The following is a 16779-nucleotide window of genomic DNA, read 5'->3' as shown; positions in this document are numbered from 1 at the left end:
CTCCCCTTGCAGTGCCCATTGATGACCTTCAGGCCCAAGCCCTGGTCCAGGGTCCTGAGTCCCGTAGGCAGCTTTTGAGGCACCTTGTCTCCAGTGTTTGGTTTTAAAGCAAAGGTTAATGGCTGGGCTGAGCTTCTCTGCAGTGGCATTTTCCCTAACAAAAATAGAGTCCCAGCCCCACCCCCTTTCATGTCTCATTTTGTCTATGTGGCACTGTGCTAGCTCTTGTGCCCAGCACCTCATAACAAGTGTTTGTCCAGTATTTTGGGGGGCAAAGTGCCCCTTAGAAATGGTGTTTTGAGGAAAAAGGGAGTGAAGGTTGTTAAGCTCTTGGAAATTTCTTGTTACGTCCATGAGCTCACAATCATCATTTTTCCACTTAATTACATTTAAAAAAATCATTTAGTGCAAAGATTGATTCACTATAGGAGAAAGCAATTGTGATGGAAATTTCTCTGCTTAAGTCTGAATTTCTTTGCTCAGCCTCCATCACATTTGTGCATTGGGGAGCCATATCCACTTCCCATATACATTTTTTAACACTTAGATATTATCAGACTGGGAGGTCCAGAGCTCCCCCTCAGTGAGGTTCCTATCATTCTCCCCTCTGGGCCCTGAGGTTCTTCTACTGAGAACATCAGGAGACCCCATTTGTATCCTGGTCTGTGTGTAAATGGTGTGGCATCCCCTGCAGTAGCACCTGCTCACTCATGACTGATCTAGTAGTCCTGTGTCAGTTTGAGAATGCGTAAGACCAGGTATTGGAAGCACGGCTGGAGTCCTGGGTTGGTCATTTAATAGCTGGGCATGTCTGTGTTTGCTCATCTATAAAACTAAAACAGTGTAATAAAAACACTACCTGTGCAAGTTTTTTGAACATTCAGTGAGAAAATGGATCTGAAAGTCCTTTAATGATTATAGAACACTATAAAATGTGCACTGTGCTAAGTATGGACTTGTAGCTGGAACTAACCTGTTGGGTTTCTGGTCTAAAGAAGTGGCATGTATATAAAGGTAATAAATGAACAGATTTTGAGATGTGTTTCTGCCAAATAGTTTTGGTAACTTTGGTGCCAAGTTTGACAGACTATTTCATTAGCCAGCATCATTGCTCCTTTACCAAGTAAATCACTTTTTAACTCCAGGTGCCATTCTTGGTGATTACAACCTGTTTACCACCATCATTCCTAGCAAGAGGAAGCTTTCATTATAGAGACTTAAGTCTTCCTATGAGCAGAAATGGATTTAAGACACTTGAACCAAAACTTGAGTATAGCGAAGTGTTGGAACTCACACATCTGGTTCAGAGAAATTCTTACCACCTTTTCCAAGGTAAATCTTTCTAGATACCTTTAGGTATCAGATACTTTCTGTATTTATTAGCTGTGTCTGTGACGCAAGTAACTATCCTTCTGTTTGGGGAATAGTTCAGAGGTGGGAGCACTAGCTTACATTTTTCTGGTGAGTTCTTAGAGCAGAATTTGCCATTTTATCCTTAAGTCCTCAGAGTTATGGTGGAGTAGGACTTACTTAAACAAAAATCGTCTTCCATTTTTAGTAGGAATTTAGAAAATACTTAAATTTGAATTTTATAGACTTGTTTCCTTCAGAAACTAGATCTATTTATTTGTATTTAAAGCAACATTTATTTGTATCAATTCTTAATCTGTGTGAATAAATGCAAGGCAGAGAAAAAAAGAAGTGGCTTAGTGGGGAGAGATGTCTGACACTCCTAAAACTGGCATGTTCATAGGAATTGCTACTCTTTTTACTTGAGCAGGGCAGGTGAAGGATGCACCATGGCAACCTGGAAGTGCAGCATCAACCTATCTAGGAAAGTGGGAGATCCACATTGGCTTCTATGTGTTCACCCCATCACCAGCCCAAAATTCTTACCTTAGAATTGAACCTTCCTTTAGTCAACCCTCATCTAGTCAAGGTCCCTTAAGTGCCAGATACCCAGTGACCATGGTGAGCAAAAAACCTGGGGTTGCCTCTCAAGGCCTTCGGCTTTTAGGCCTAAATACTTGAGAGGGGAGCAGATGGGGCTCAAGCAGTTAGGTAGCTGCCTCCCACATGGGAGGTCCCAGGTTTGGTTCCCAGTGTCTCCTAAAGAAGATGAACTGATTCAATGAGCAGGGAGCAGATTTGGCTCAAATGGTTGGGCACCTGCCTCCCACGGGAGGGGAGCGGGAAGAGTAGGATGGGTTTCCTAGGTTTGGTTCCCAGTGCCTCCTAAAGAAGATGAGTAGATAGCGAGTGGGAAAAAATGAGCAGAGAAGGGAGTCATCTCAGGGGGATGGGTAGTATAAAAAATATTACTGTTTCACTATGGGAATAAAAAAAGAAAAAATACTTGCGAGACTCACCAGGTCCTAAGGAACTGTGGCCTTGGATTTACTTCTGCTGCTTACATTTTGCTTTTTCACTCTTCCTCCAATGTCCTGACTTTTATAGGTGTCTAATTTCCCATGATTATAGTTCAGTGAAATAATCAGTTTCTTTTCCTGATTTGTGTCTGTGTATCTTTGGTCTGTTTCTAGAACCTTTACAGCTTGTTCCCTGTGAATGTCCATTTCCTACTGTATCACTCTTGGCAGCGATAATGATGCCTGGGTTGTGGGGTCCATTAGGCAGGTCGAGATCACTAATTATCAGCTTGAAAATATCCATTTTTCAAACACCTCCAGGAAGCCACATCCTATTTGGCTTACTATGCTCTGTACCCAAGTGCAAGGTATGTCTGCTTGCTGCACCCTCTTAGGTATGTCAGCTGTGAGGTACCAACAAGGAAATGGAAATGTGAAGAGTTTAAGCCCTTTGCCTCAGAGTCACCTGTATCAAACCTGCCTTGCTGACTTCTGTCAGTGGAAGGCTGAGGAACAAAGTCTACAAATCATTCAAAGGCAAAGTGCAGATTTCGGTATTTTATGTATTCAAATTTTCTTTCAGCTGATTTAATGGAGTGAGAAACTGAATAGCTTTCCTATCTTCACCAGCCATTTCCATGCTGAGAAGGTGCATCTGTCAGAAACCAGGCAAAGCCTTCACAAAGAACATTTCCAAGCAACATGTGTGAACACACATGCCCTGCAAAACCCAGCTCCCCTTCTTCCTAAGCATGATGATCCTTCCACAAGTGGGAACAAGGGGTGACAAAACCAGAGACCAAAAAGGCATACAGAATTATTTTATTTAACTTAAACCATGTAGTACTTCAACTACTAGAAAAAAGCAGAGTAAGAGAAACTAAAGTTGCCTTAGCTTCAGCCATTCAAAATAGACAAAAGTTTCTTTTTCCCCTCATAATGTAAAGAATCCAGAGTATATCACAATAACAGGAATAAATTCTTACAACAGAATATACAAAAACATTTTGAAATTTTTTCATCTACTGATTTTTATATAAACACAGGAATTTTTTTAGGAATAATTTATACACAGAAAGTCATTTTATGTAACAAATTGGCCATGTTATTACCTTTTTTTTAAAACTTTTTTTTTAAAAAACTTTTTTTAAACAAACTCAGAAAATGTATTATTTGTGATGCATCCATTCCATCGCGCCGTCTGGTTTGATTTTTGTCCCAGAGGTAGACAAGCTCTGGCAATCCTCTCACCTCAACCTCACTGGCTTAGAAAGCAGACAGGTGTTTTCACTAGGCATCTATTCCACCTGTGGATGTGTCTACGCGATGCCAAACATCAGAATGTAAAAGTAACCAAAAATAAACCTCAAATTGTTTCTGGACCTTTCTCCTATGTAGTACAAAATATCCAGGTTATTTCCAACATTGAGAATTGTGTGGAGTTGTGAGACACAGCAAATAATCCATTGGGAGCTAGAGGAAATGGAGTCAAGCTTTTCTTAATTTTTTTTGCGTAGCATTTATTAAAAAAAGAACTTCTTTTGTACTGGGAAAATGTATCTCCGGTGTCCTGCCTTAAATAAAAATAAATAGGGTCTCTTCCTTGTTATAATAAAGTATTAATCGTGATATGAGAGGCATATACTCAAATGGGCGCATCAAAATTATCACCCTTTCTGTGATAAATCTGCGTGCTGTGATCATCATGAAAACCATCAGCTGTGCAATCAAGTCCTTCCATTTCTATGGCATCGCAAACAATTATGACAAGCAAACCAAGCAAACCAGATGCTGAATAGTGCCATGTGCAGGGCTGGGCTGCAACACCTCTGCTGTTTCCGTGGCCAGTGAGGTTCTTTCAGTCTGTTAAAATAGCTACACTCCAAAGGGAAATGACCAGGAAAAGATGATCCCCTTCCCAACCAGAGGGTTCTGGAAGACCAGGATACTGAAGATACAGAACTACTTCTTAAATCATCATCATTCCTTTGTTATAAACTAGGGCACAAAGCATGGGGAAAAGGGGGTGAACCACGGCTTGGGTCAGGGAAAGAACCTTTTTTGGCATATTGTAAAGCTAGCTAGTAAACAGGTATTCTAAAAAAAAAAAGTATCACAAACACATTTGCACACACGGAGAAAAAAGGTGTCTTTAAATTATTTTCAGCAATTATAAACTACAAACATTTTATAAAATTATTCTATGTTCTTACAAAAATGCAACGAAACGTTTAATTAGTTCTTGTAAACCAGATCTTCGTCAACTGACTACCCGTAATCTACTGGACTTAAGAGCCCTATTGAAAACGCTAATGAGTGAATAATTAAAACAATGTTTACCAAAAAGATGCAGACACACGAACATAGACATAACAAATGAGTGATCATTATGCTTTGCAGAAACGAAACAAAACCCTAAAGTCATGCCCCAGAACTGACAACTAACAAGTGCAATGTAGTTTGCCTTCTTGAACAATTTGATTTAACTCCTTAATAACAGTTTACAAAGTAGGATGTTGGTTTATTTGTTTAAACCAAATGCCCATGGATGACTGTTGAGCCTTGATGTGGTCTTATACTTTCAGAAACCATCGAGTTCCAAACATGGCCCACACCTCTTCCAAGCCCTGTACCCTTCTGCTCCCAATTCTTCTTTTCTTGTGATACCATGATCCCTGTCACAATGGCTTCCTACTGCCTAATGATTCCACCATCAAGGAGCGTCCATCTGCTTTTCCTCCAAATGACTGCCTAGGCGTATAAGCTGGAGGCCAAAATGCAACCGACTGGCCTCTCCACGGTCTGTATCTTCAGCATCTCTGGCAACAGAGGTTCACTCTAAATTAACATCCTCTCGTGAAGTTCTCATTTGTACCACCAGCTGCTTCAGAGTGGAGTATGCAAGTTTGGCTTTTTCACTGGTTCTTAAGGAGTGGCTCTCTGGTCCTTATCTCCCAATGCTGCTTAGCCCAGGAAATGAAAAGACAACTGACAAACACAAAAGTAACATTAACTAAAGAACAAATCCCAAACTTTAAATGCATTAGAGATATTACTGGAATGGGCCAAGGCATACCATGGAGTGTTAATGTCAACTGGAGGGTGCCATTGTTTTGGAACTCTGTCTGGCCACCCCGGGAGGACCCAACAATGACAGCTGAGGACCTTGGACCAAGCATCCTAGCCTTCTCACTGATCTGAGCTCAGTGTGACCTTGCCATCACAGTGGACTGCATCATCAGGTACAGCCACCTTCAGAGAGAGGTGAGCTGCTGAGAAAGAGGCTTTGGTGGAACAAACTGGCCTAGAGTTTGGCATCATACTTGGCATATGAATCTATTATCCCAGATGAAACTCACCGCTTCTTACCAAGCATTTTGCCATTTGGTAGTTCCACAATAACCACTTTTCTAGTTCACTAAGTCATTTTCCTACCATTGAAATGTTTTTCAGAATCGTAAGAAACAGGCCAGAAGGAGAGGCCAGTGCTAGCCACAAACACTGCCTTGCATCTTCCAAGAAGGAAGCTCATTTCAACTGTGTGTCCAATGTCAGCAACCTGACATCACACAAAGGAGACCTGGGGTGATCTGGGTCTCAGAGGCTGAAGTTCAACAGCATCTCCAGGATGAACGAGCTCCTGCTGCCTCAGGGAAGGGCTGTGTGTGATAACGTGTTAGTGCTCACATCAACTCAATGATGTGCCTCAGTGGTTCATGCTATTTCAAGCAGTGTGATCTGCTGTCAGAAGGAGGTTGCATGGAAAATGCCACAACTCAGATTTTTAAGATACTTGGAACGTACAAAAGAGGGAAAATCAAGAAGAGGTGGGGAAATTAGCATAGAATTCGGCTAGAACTGTAAATACATGATGCCTTGGTAGAGTCAAGATGGGTGGTTGGTCCAGTAAAGTGACTGCACCATCACACAAGCAAACTTTTCTTTTACATGTTTTTAAAGCATTTGTTACAATGGGCACTACACTTAGTGTTTTCTTCCTACTTAAAGAAATACTACCTATGTAAAACAAAAACAAAATGACACCAATAACTTGGACAATATAAAACAAAACCCTTATAACCAGCTGAATGATCTGTAGAAATCCAGTTGTGGAAACCGGTAGGTATGTGCAAAAGAGAGGAGAGGTTTCACTATTCCAAGGGGTCGCCTACAGTGTGGAAGAAGAAAATCCTGATCAAATGGTATTTCTTATTCATCTTATGATCCCAGGGGACGTGGGAAAGAAGGGTAATGTACTTGCAGGAGAGAAAATGCTCCTGAGCTGAACTGCAGGACTGGAATTTTAAAGGTGCCATCCATGCCTGGGGAAGGCCACCCACCACGTTACCCAGATAAAATCACCAGTGCCTGTAAGAACAGCTGCTGGAATCGAGCAACACACCTTCCACCCCCGTGAGCAGCAGGACGACTGGGCGGGAGGGCTTGACACCGCGGAGAGAAGGGCAGCTCAGCGCTGGCTGCTGGCCCTTTCCATCCAGGTTTGGTACGTCTTTGTTTTTCCCTGGGGAGGAGGAGGTGAGGGTGAAGTAGAGAGGACCATCTGGAGAGGGAGAAGGGGCCTTTGCTCCTCAGTACATTCTGGATCGGCCTGGCTGTTGTGAGGAACCTCTGCATTCTGGAGCAGAAGGGAGGGCAGGCGGGCAGGCTCTCAAACTGCCAACGTGGCCGCACCACAGAATTTAACCAGCGTAGCAGCCACGGTGCAGGCCCCGGCCCAGGGCTGCAAAAGTAGCAGCTGAGAGAGGAAACTCCAAACACCGCACATCTGCATATGGGATCCTAACAGAGACTGCTTGCCCCCTCTGCATCCTTCCTGTCCTCAAAACCTGGGGGATGACTAAGTGCTCTTGCAGCGGTAAGTCTGGCCATCACAGTCTGCACAGCCTGTTTCAAAGACAGCCAGGGCCGGCCGTGTGGCCTCCTTGCTGCATGTCACAATCCTCTCGCAGCAGAGGGCAGGGGGCCCTGGGTTCCCAGAGCCCACTGGGCTGCGAGAAGGGAACCCTAATACCTCTGAGCCAAGGTGGGGGGGGGGGAGGAGTAACAAAAGCAACACAAAATGAGACATCTCAGAAAAAGGGAAGGCTTTTAGAAATGGGCGGAGAGATGAGTTAGTGTTGCTTGACCCTGGAATGCAGACTGGCTTCTCCCCTGCATCACCTGGTGTGTGTGGCCTGTGGTGTGGATGAGGTTACCAGTATCAACGGCATATTGTCAGGTGCTGAGAAGTGTGAGATGTATTCTTTTTTATATATACACATATAAAAAGTAAGAGTGAGGTAGATAAATGTTTGGAAAAAAACTGAAAAAGAAAAAAAAAACACCAAAAAAAAAACCCAAAAAAAACCTGTCCTTACACACAAACATACACACACAAACCCTTTTCTCAGTATTTAAATTCAAAATGGGGCTTCTCTACAGTGATTGAAACTGGTATCACAAAATAAATTAAAACTCCTACATATAATACCTTTCTTAATTTTTTTAAGGGAAAAATCTATGGGACAGAGGCTAGAGAAAATAGTGGGACTGAAACTGACAAGCAAAAAAGCACTACAAACTTTTTTTTTTGTGTTTAATCTCCAGTCACAACTAGCAATTGTATTTTTGCTTTGTTCTTATAATTTAAATAGTTCCATCCGAGAAGCAACTCTTGTGCTATCATCACTCTGGTGAGAAGTGCTAAAACCTAAACAAAACAAACCCCCCAGACCCGAGGACTTGCATTCTTGGCCAAGGACCAGGGCATCACGCTGGGGCACTGGGCCTCTGGAAGCAAGCAGAAGGTGCCCAGCCATGCTGGTGCCAGTTTTGCCCAACCTGGCACCCGGCCAGCAGACCTGGGGGTGGGCTTGCTGGCCCTGCTGAGGATGCTGCCCTGGGCTGGCTTGGACCCCGGGGTCTGGCTCCCTGCCAGTGACAGGCAGTCCCTTGGGGTTTGTGACTATAAAGACAGGTCGATCAGTCTGGTGAGGATGGTGGTGGGAGGCCATAGAGCGGCCTGCTGGCCCCTGCTCTGCTGCATCCTTGGACTCAGCAGCTGTTTTTTTTATGGGATGGAAGGATTAAATATCCACTAAAAAAAAAAAAAAAAGAGATAGCAACCCAAATGCCTAGTGTCCACAGTTAAAAACTGCTGTTGTACCCAAGAGTTAAAAAAATATATATGTGTGTCACACCAAAACAAAGGCAAGGGAAAGGTGAGACTCTTCAACAATGGTGAATAAAAACACTGAACGAGGATGTGAGAAATATTTAACCTTTTTTTCTGACCTGAGTTTGTATCATGTCTTGCACTGTAACAGACTCAAATGCTGTGTGAGAGCAGGCAAAGGAAGAGGAGTGGCCAGCCAGTGCCAGGGCCCCTGGCACATCCTTCCTTCACCCCCTTCCCGCTCCAGCCTCATGCCCACAGAGCCTACTGGGTTAGAGAACAACTAACGGGGAGGTGGAGGTGGGGCGGGGAGAATGTATTTATAAAAAGGCATCAAACAGTTCATGGCAAATTATGTTATATAAGTATCAATTACTGGGAAAAGAGGAAGAAAGTCACACACTCTAGTACAAAGCATAAGAAGTTTCTTGGAGTGAGCAGAAAGGGAAGAAGGGCAGACCTGAAGGTTTTCATAGATTAAATCCACAAAGATAAAGAACAAAAAAAATAGCAGCTTTTTTTTTCTGTACAGACGTATAGATGAATATCTGAACCGTAAAAAAGTTATAAAAGTGACATTAAAGACGATGCGTATGCAAATGTTTCATGGTCTAACATAGAACTGTAAGACCCATGAAGAAGTCCTAGTAACAGAGAAAATGTCAACAAAGCTTAGAATGCTTGAATCCATTGACTGCTTTTCTTCTTGTGGTGGTGGTATCTGAATTTCTTTCCTTGCAAACCTGTATAAATGCTTGGGCTGAGTCCCTGGGAATCCCTTCCCATCTGTGTCCTTGGGGAGCAGGAGTGGGCGCTGGGGCTGGGGCAGAGGAGACTGGCATGTGGATGGCCTTTGCTCAACACCTGTGTTTCAGGTTCTCGACAGGGCCTGGGCCTGCTTTCTCTAGAATTCCTAGGGGCTAGAGGGTGGGAGTAGGGAAGTAGGACGGGGAAGCCAGTTCAGCTTCTCCCCATCTTCACTGGGAGAACGTCCCATTCTGTTCAGTTCCCCCAAATGGTAATTTAGTCAAAAACAATTGGGTCTTTGTGAATGGGAGACCTACAAGGAACACCAGTGAATGATCAGATGGCGTGTGTTACTGACATTTCTCTTAAATGGAGTAACTAAACACCATGCTCTCTCCATGCCTCTGGAAATAAGAAAATAAGTGCAGGGAACACGAGGGAAAAAGTTCCGGGTTTTGGCAAAACTTGGCAGCGTTAAAATGGTAACAAACTTGGATGAATGATGGCCCTTTTTAAATTTTGACTGTCCCTAGAAAGCTCAAAGATACAGTTAAAAAATTCAGTCTCAACTGGTTTTTAGAAAGACCTACAGTGTCAGGCAGGTACTTCTAGGGGCAATGTGGAGCCTCTTAGCCATTTCCTCAGTCTGATAAAAAGGGCTTCGCAGCTGGACTGGTGGCAAATGTTTTTCCTGATGAAGCAGAGAAAGAGAAATGTGTTAGAGATGAGAAAGAGAGACAGGAAAAGGGAGTGAGGAGAATCGATTCTTGAGTGTTTTGTCGCTAGTTAAGTGTTGTCATGAAGGTTCTTAGAGGCCCATGTCAGTTGAAGGGTTTGGTTAGGGAAATAAAAAGCTGCTTGCATATTGAAAAAAGGAACATCCCAAATGTGTTTACTGACGAGAAGCCGTCTCCCGTGGGCAGCAATGGCGGTTCTGAAGATCCACTGAGGTACAGGAGGCGTTTGAATATATTGTGAAAACTCTCCCCCCACCCCCACCCCCACCCCACCGCTGAGTGTGCACACACGTTACTGTTTGCACAGGATTCGGGATCCAAGGATCAGCAGGTCGAAGACTGGGGCAGAGGCAAGGCCCGCTCGTTCTTGCGTCCCCCGTTCATATGTGCGTAAGGCTGTCTCTCATCGAAGCTGGCTCGGAGAACCAGCACACCAGGGCCTGGGCCATTCTCGGCCTTGTGTCCTGAGTGTCTGTCGGGCAGCGGCAGGGAGGACGAGGAGGCAGAGGGGTCCAGGGGGACGCTCTCCATGTTTTCTGGCTCTAGGTCCAGCTCCTCAGGCTCCGGGGGCTTGTTCTCCTCGCTGTAGTAGAAGGAAACCTCCCGAAAGCCGGGCTCCATCTCGTCTTTGATGCTACTGATGATCTCCAGGAAGGAAGGCCTCATCTTGGGGTTGTACTGCCAGCACATGCGCATCAGTTCAAACCTGAGGTGAAGACAGACAGAAGATGGGCCCAGACTGGAAGATGGACATGGCAAAGTGGATTCCTGGGCCACCTGCTGTGGTTCCCCACCTGACATGCATATAGTGTGTGCCGAAATTAGTTCTGCCATCTCTCTCTTGAGTCTAGCTCTCTATCTCAATGGCCCGAGTAGTCCTCAGCTTCTCTCATATGTCCCATCATCCCATTCACATCATTGGGAACCCAGGGCCCACAGAAAGCAATCCCACTTTTATTTCCTGAGGAAAACTAGTCTCAGTTCACAGAGAATCCATTCAACACATGCATTATTTATGATGACAGTCCAAGAAATTAAATAAACAGCTTTCTCTTTGAAGCATCTCTTGCAGTCACTGATTCAAATATTATTTCAAGAATCAGAATGCAGGAAACCTCAGGGTTCTCACTAATATGGCTAATGAGAGATCACAGTTTTCCTCACAGTGGTCGCTCTCTCTCAATCCCACCTATGCTATTTCTAAACTTCCTCCTGGTGGCAGGGGTACCCCCAGCAGAAAACCTGAGGAAGTCAGCATTATGAAACGGCATGGCTACAAAACAGAAGAAGCTCACGGTGCAAGTTGGTTAGCCTCTGAGGGCTAAGACTGCTAGCTGCATGCCCTCACTGCAGAGCTCCAGGCCCCTCACCCTGGCTATGCTAACAGAATTAAGAGTCCTAATGCACACCTAGAGCCAGATTGCAACAAGCCAGGGGAAGGCCCTGCCCTGTGCAAGTGACAGAGGGCAGAGCCTGCAACCTGTGCTGCATCTCGGCCTCACTGGCTGGGCATGATGATGCTTGGGCCGCAAAGTCACCCAGGCCAGCATGCAGTCTTCCCACCACGGGACTGCCCCTCATGAGAGCAGAAGGCCACGGGTCGAAGAGGAAAGGAGGAAGCCTGTTGCGAGTGCAGCCAGCTGCCCTGGCCGGGGCTTTGATGAGAGCTTAGAGGCCACGGTGGTGGGGGTGGGGTGGGGGATATTGCTCACTCACCTAGAACACTGGGAGACCCAGCTGAATAGATCTTTGAAGCAAAAAGGACAGTGGACAATCAAACATCTGGGCAGGCAGTAGAGCACAGAAGAAGCTGCAGTTCCCAGGAGGCAGTAGAGCACAGAAGAAGCTGCAGCGGCCCTCTCTTGCATGAGCTAGAAACCCTTCCACCTGTTCTCTCCAGAAAATTTTACTCTTTGTTTTAAAAAACTGACTAAAGAGATATTTTTCAATAAAAATGGCCAAATAGAAAGATCCCTATGTGGGAAGCTCAAGGTATCCAGCCTTCTGTCACACTGATCCCCTCACCACAGAGCTCCTCTTTACGTTTGGCCCCAGGGAAATTTCCAAGGGGAGGAATATGATGTACCAGAGGTCCCTGGGAATGGGAACCTGGCCTGGTAAGAGGAGAGTTCTTATGTGGACTGGCCAGACTCCCTTAAAGGCACAGGGAAGGAATCAAGTATAGTTGGGTGGAGGAGAACATAACCTTGAGGGGAGGTAGGAATAGGTATGAGGGAGATCCAGAATTTCAAAGTTCTAGTACAGGGTCTGCAAATTACAGTCAGGCCCAAATCCATTTTGCTGTTGCTTTTTGTTAATCAACTTTTGGGGGGGACAAAGCCATACCCATTTGTTTCTAGACTGTTGGCGACTGTTTCTCTACCTCCAGGGCCAACTAAGTGGTTGCAACAGAGACCATATGGCCCGGCTCGCAGGCCTGAACTATTTACTCAAGGCCCTTTACAGAACGAATGCTGACCCCTTCTCTAGAGGTAAAGGAAGTCAAAATGCAAAGGCTGACTAGTTTTTTTCTCCCCCTCCAACTATACCACCTATACCTATGCTACCACATTAGCAACAGTGGTGGGAGCAAACATTTAGTTACTAGCAATGGGAGCATGCACGTCCTTGGTTAGGCAGTAAGCACTTCATTCGCATAAACTACTTTAATCTTCACATGCCTAGGAAGCAAGTGCTGTTATCCCCTCCTGCCATTTTATAGTTGAGGAAACAGGCACCAAGGGATCAAATAATTTGTCCAAGGTTACAAAACTAGTGAGGGCTTGAGCTGAGAAACAATGCGGCTACACTTTCTTCACTTTGCCATATACCTCAGAAACTAAAATTTCTTTCAATCAAAACAAGAAACTCTGAAGCCACCAGAAGGAGACCCTCCCTCTTTGGGCGGTCCACCCAACAGCCACTGACATGGTAGGGGGTTTGCACTGATAAATCAGTAGCTAGTTTGTCACCTTCCCCTCTGGTCAGGTGGTAAACAAGCCTGTCTTCCCATACACACCGCCTGGCTCCCCCAGTAACTTCCTAAGAAAAAGAATGAAAAACCATTTTTTTAAAATAGGCCATGAATACACAAATTCTATTCCTATTGCTTTCCTGTGATTTCCTCTCTGGCTGACTAACTTAGCCCTAAATGTCACGTGATGTGCCCTGGCTCTGGGCCCCTGTGGCTGGGGGCACTGGGGAGGTGCCACCAGCAGGGCAGTGAGGCAGTGACATCAGCACAAACAAGCCACGTGATGCCTCTTTTAAACCATTCCAAATCCACAGGCCTTCCAGTGCTGCCCATAAAAGGAAGTCTATTTTTTATACTGTGGGATTCAAGACCTTGTTTATACTATCTCAACAAGAAAACTTTCCAGTCAACTCTGGAAGGATTGACGACCTGAGAAAACTCTTTAAAAAAGCACACGTTTTACCACCAGTCAGCCCTGGTGAGTCCTGAGCCCTCTCAGTGCTAGAGAGGTACAGCCTCTTCCCGAACTTGTGTTCAGCAGTGTGTGCACAGTCTTGCATATGGGGCAGGAACAAGAAGCCGACGGAACTCCTGTCCCAACTGTGAAGGGTCCTAATGTGAGACCTCTGTGACCTCAGGAGGCTGGGTGACGGTCAGGGTTGTGTGGGAAGGGGGACAGCGGCACTGACCCTCTGTCTGAAACATGCAGCAGCGTCTCCATGTCCACACACTGCTCGCCCTTTGTGCTCAGTTTGTCCCCACCGCTGTAGTGAACTGGACAAGTTGTGATCTCTGTCAAGAGGTAAACAAGCCAGGATGCACACGGGCAGCTCAGGATGAATGTGCTCCTGCTGCCAAGTGTGAACACAGCCCCAACGAGGAGGCCTGAAGGGGCTGGGTGTGCTCCCTCCCCCACAGCCTCCTGGAGGCCCTGAACAGCCAGAGCATCTTGTAAACCACTTCTCAGCCAGGAATGGCAGTGGCAGTGGGGCCTCCTCTGCCCCTACCCTGTGGCACTCTGTCTCTGGGCAGAAGTGGCCATTCCTGTATGTTTGGACCCTACTGAAGCACCTGATTCGCACAGAACCAGCCTAGGATTCCCAGCAATATGGAGACTTTAATCAGCCACAGGAAAAGCCATGTTTTGGAAACTGCAAAAACAATCAGATTCTGCCAAATTCGTTTCAGACCCATCTATGAGCTGATGTCTCTTTGGGCTAAAAAAAATTCACTCTTCCCTGCATCCTGCCTCCTAAAGACTTCCATGGTGAGAGCCATGTGGAGATGTAGCAGTTTGACCTGCAGAACAGCTGGCTTCTGCAGAGTTTGCAGAGCTTAGCGTATACCTCAGCTCTTGCTTCTATCCCATAGCCTTAAAGCCAGTTCCTTTTATCTCATTGCCAGACTTTGTGACAGCTGGGACCACTCCTTACTCATCCTCATGATTTTAGTGGTCAGCATGTACCCATGAGGGCTCAACAAGGCCTGTAGCATAAGCATCTAGATGTGAGTGTAAGAGGGTCAAGGATGGGCTTTGTTGTAAATTTGAAACATGGATGTACCAGCAAACCACAACCTGATTCTGATCTTATGATACATGCTAAGTTAATTCAAACTGAATCATGGCAATGAGACTCACAGCCTGAATCAGCTTGGACTATGGAGCCTTTCGCCTAAAGCCTGCACACTATGGTGGAGAGGGCTCCTGAGGCACCCTGTTCACCTGCAGGTAGTGCTGAGCAGCAACCCCACCCCACATTTGCCTGTCAGTCTCTGCTCAGACCTGGGGAACTGACCTGAACAGCTGAAGCTGATTCGCGCCCACATGAAACCCCCCTGGTGTCAGTGAATTTTCTCTGCTCTGAGATAGATGTAGTACATTCTTTCATTTCATGTAACAAAAGAATCTTTCTCCCCAAACCCTTCTTCCTTACCCATACTCATCAATAAATTCCGAAAGACAACACAGATACTCCCTGTGAAACAAATTTGCCTCATTTTATTTTGTTCTTAGAAGGAAGAAAATTTTGCCAAGGGGAGTCTGGATGGCAAAGCAGAAATGCCTCCTAAATTCGATGTGGAATGTCCAAGAGGAACCTTTCCACATACACACTTCCTTGTACCTTATCCTGGGAACAGGAAATGCACTACCTTTCCCATGGGAGGTGGGCTGCTTCCCAGGCATATTAAATGAATAGTGAAACGCCAGTTCATCTGGCTTTCAGCATTAGAAAGCCTGAGAGGTTCGCAGAGAAAAAAGTTTATCCGAGTCAAAAGAGAAAGCACAAAGGCGCTGCTGCTCTCCCCACCCCACCCAAACCACAAGAACAAAACTCCCACCTGCCTTCTCAGGCTGCCATTGGCTGGCCTAACACTAGAGGTCCTAGGAGGAACTTCTATTCCGGCACCCTACACCTTTATGAGAGCTCCCTGGGCTCCGTCCTCACATCCCACTCCTCATCTGTTGTCTCTAAGGATGAGTCTGCTGGTAATGGCCTGGTAGGAAGACAGTGGCTGCAGTGTCACAGTGGCAAGCAGACGGTCACTGAAGGGCATGGCGAGCAGGCGTGTCGTGGTCACCCTCCACGACCCCCAGGGGTCCTCACCTCCTGGTACTCATACCTCGGGGTCATCCCCTCTCATGGAGAAGGGCTGACCTGTGTAACCCAGGAGGTGTGGAAACGCTGGAGTGGGACTTTAGGGGCAAGGCCAAACCCTGTTTTTGTAAGGCCTGTGGGTGAAGAATACCTTTTACATTTGTAAATGGTTGAATAATGAAATAAGAATACTGTTTCATGACACATGAAAATTAACTGAAATTCAAATTTCAGGGTCCAAAGTTAAAATTTGATCAGGGTCCAGCCATGCTCATTGCCTCATGTCTGTGGCTGTTTTTAAGCTACATCAGTAGAGTCGTGGCCACAGAGGCCACATGGCCCTCAAAGCCCAAATATTTACTATCTGGCCTCAGAGAAAACATCTGCCACCCCTGGTCTAGGTGAAGCCAGCTGCCTTGTCATGAAGACATCTTAAAGGTGCTATGGAGAGGTCCACGCGGGATGTGAGGCACACTGCCACGTGGGCACACCACCTTGGGAGTGGCCCTGCCAGCCCCAGGCAAGCCTTCTGGTGAAAACTATGAGCCAGAGCCATCTGGCTAAGCTCATCCCAGATTCCTTCAGAAGTGCTGTGACACTCGTGTTGTTTTACACTATTAAGTTTTGAGGTAATTTGTCAGGCTGCAATAAATAGTACAAGTGAAGAGAGGGAGAATTTCTATCCTGGGCAACAAGAGGCACTAAACAGCCTTCTAAGTCTCTTCGAACTTGGGGTCCAGGAGTTTTAAAAGAGGCTGTAGTGGGAAGTCTCTTTGATGAGGGATCCAGGAAACCCAGTGCCCCTCTGCCCTTACGTGCGGCCCTCTGAGGAGCGGGGACTCTCGTCACTGGAGCCCTTCCTTTGCTGATCCTCAGGCCTAGAAGACCTGCTGATTCTTAAGACAGGCCTAGGCTTGGGTGGGAGATAATGGGCATCTCTCACATACACGAGCCCACGCAAGGATGATGCTTTCCCCAGGACATCCCACCAACCCTCTCTCCTAATTCCATTCCGGCTGTCCATGGGATAGATCAGGCTTCAGCTGAACAAAGGTTCAGAAGCAGCAGCTAATGAGCATAATGCTCAGCTCCTGCCCAGATTCCTGAAGTCCAGGGGTACTCTGCTGAGTGTTCCCCACCCTATATACCAGCCAGCATCACAGCCAGAGTCCAGAGAACA

General features: G+C 45.9%; 1 protein-coding gene across 1 annotated transcript in view; it reads right to left on the bottom strand.

Moving 5' to 3' along the window:
- Positions 1-3173: 3173 nt before the first annotated feature.
- Positions 3174-16779, bottom strand: part of IGF1R (insulin like growth factor 1 receptor) — a 312337-nt gene continuing 298731 nt past the window's right edge. Inside the window, exon 21 of the mRNA XM_012521759.4 lies at positions 3174-10734. Coding sequence (XP_012377213.2) covers positions 10353-10734 — 382 coding nt within the window. The 3' untranslated portion in view covers positions 3174-10352. The remainder of the gene's footprint in view (positions 10735-16779) is intronic.

Source organism: Dasypus novemcinctus, chromosome 3 (genome assembly GCF_030445035.2).
Source record: "Dasypus novemcinctus isolate mDasNov1 chromosome 3, mDasNov1.1.hap2, whole genome shotgun sequence".
Classification (NCBI taxonomy): Eukaryota; Metazoa; Chordata; class Mammalia; order Cingulata; family Dasypodidae; genus Dasypus; species Dasypus novemcinctus.
The sequence above is the reverse complement of the archived record's forward strand: the minus strand, read 5'-3'. Positions and strand labels throughout refer to the sequence as shown.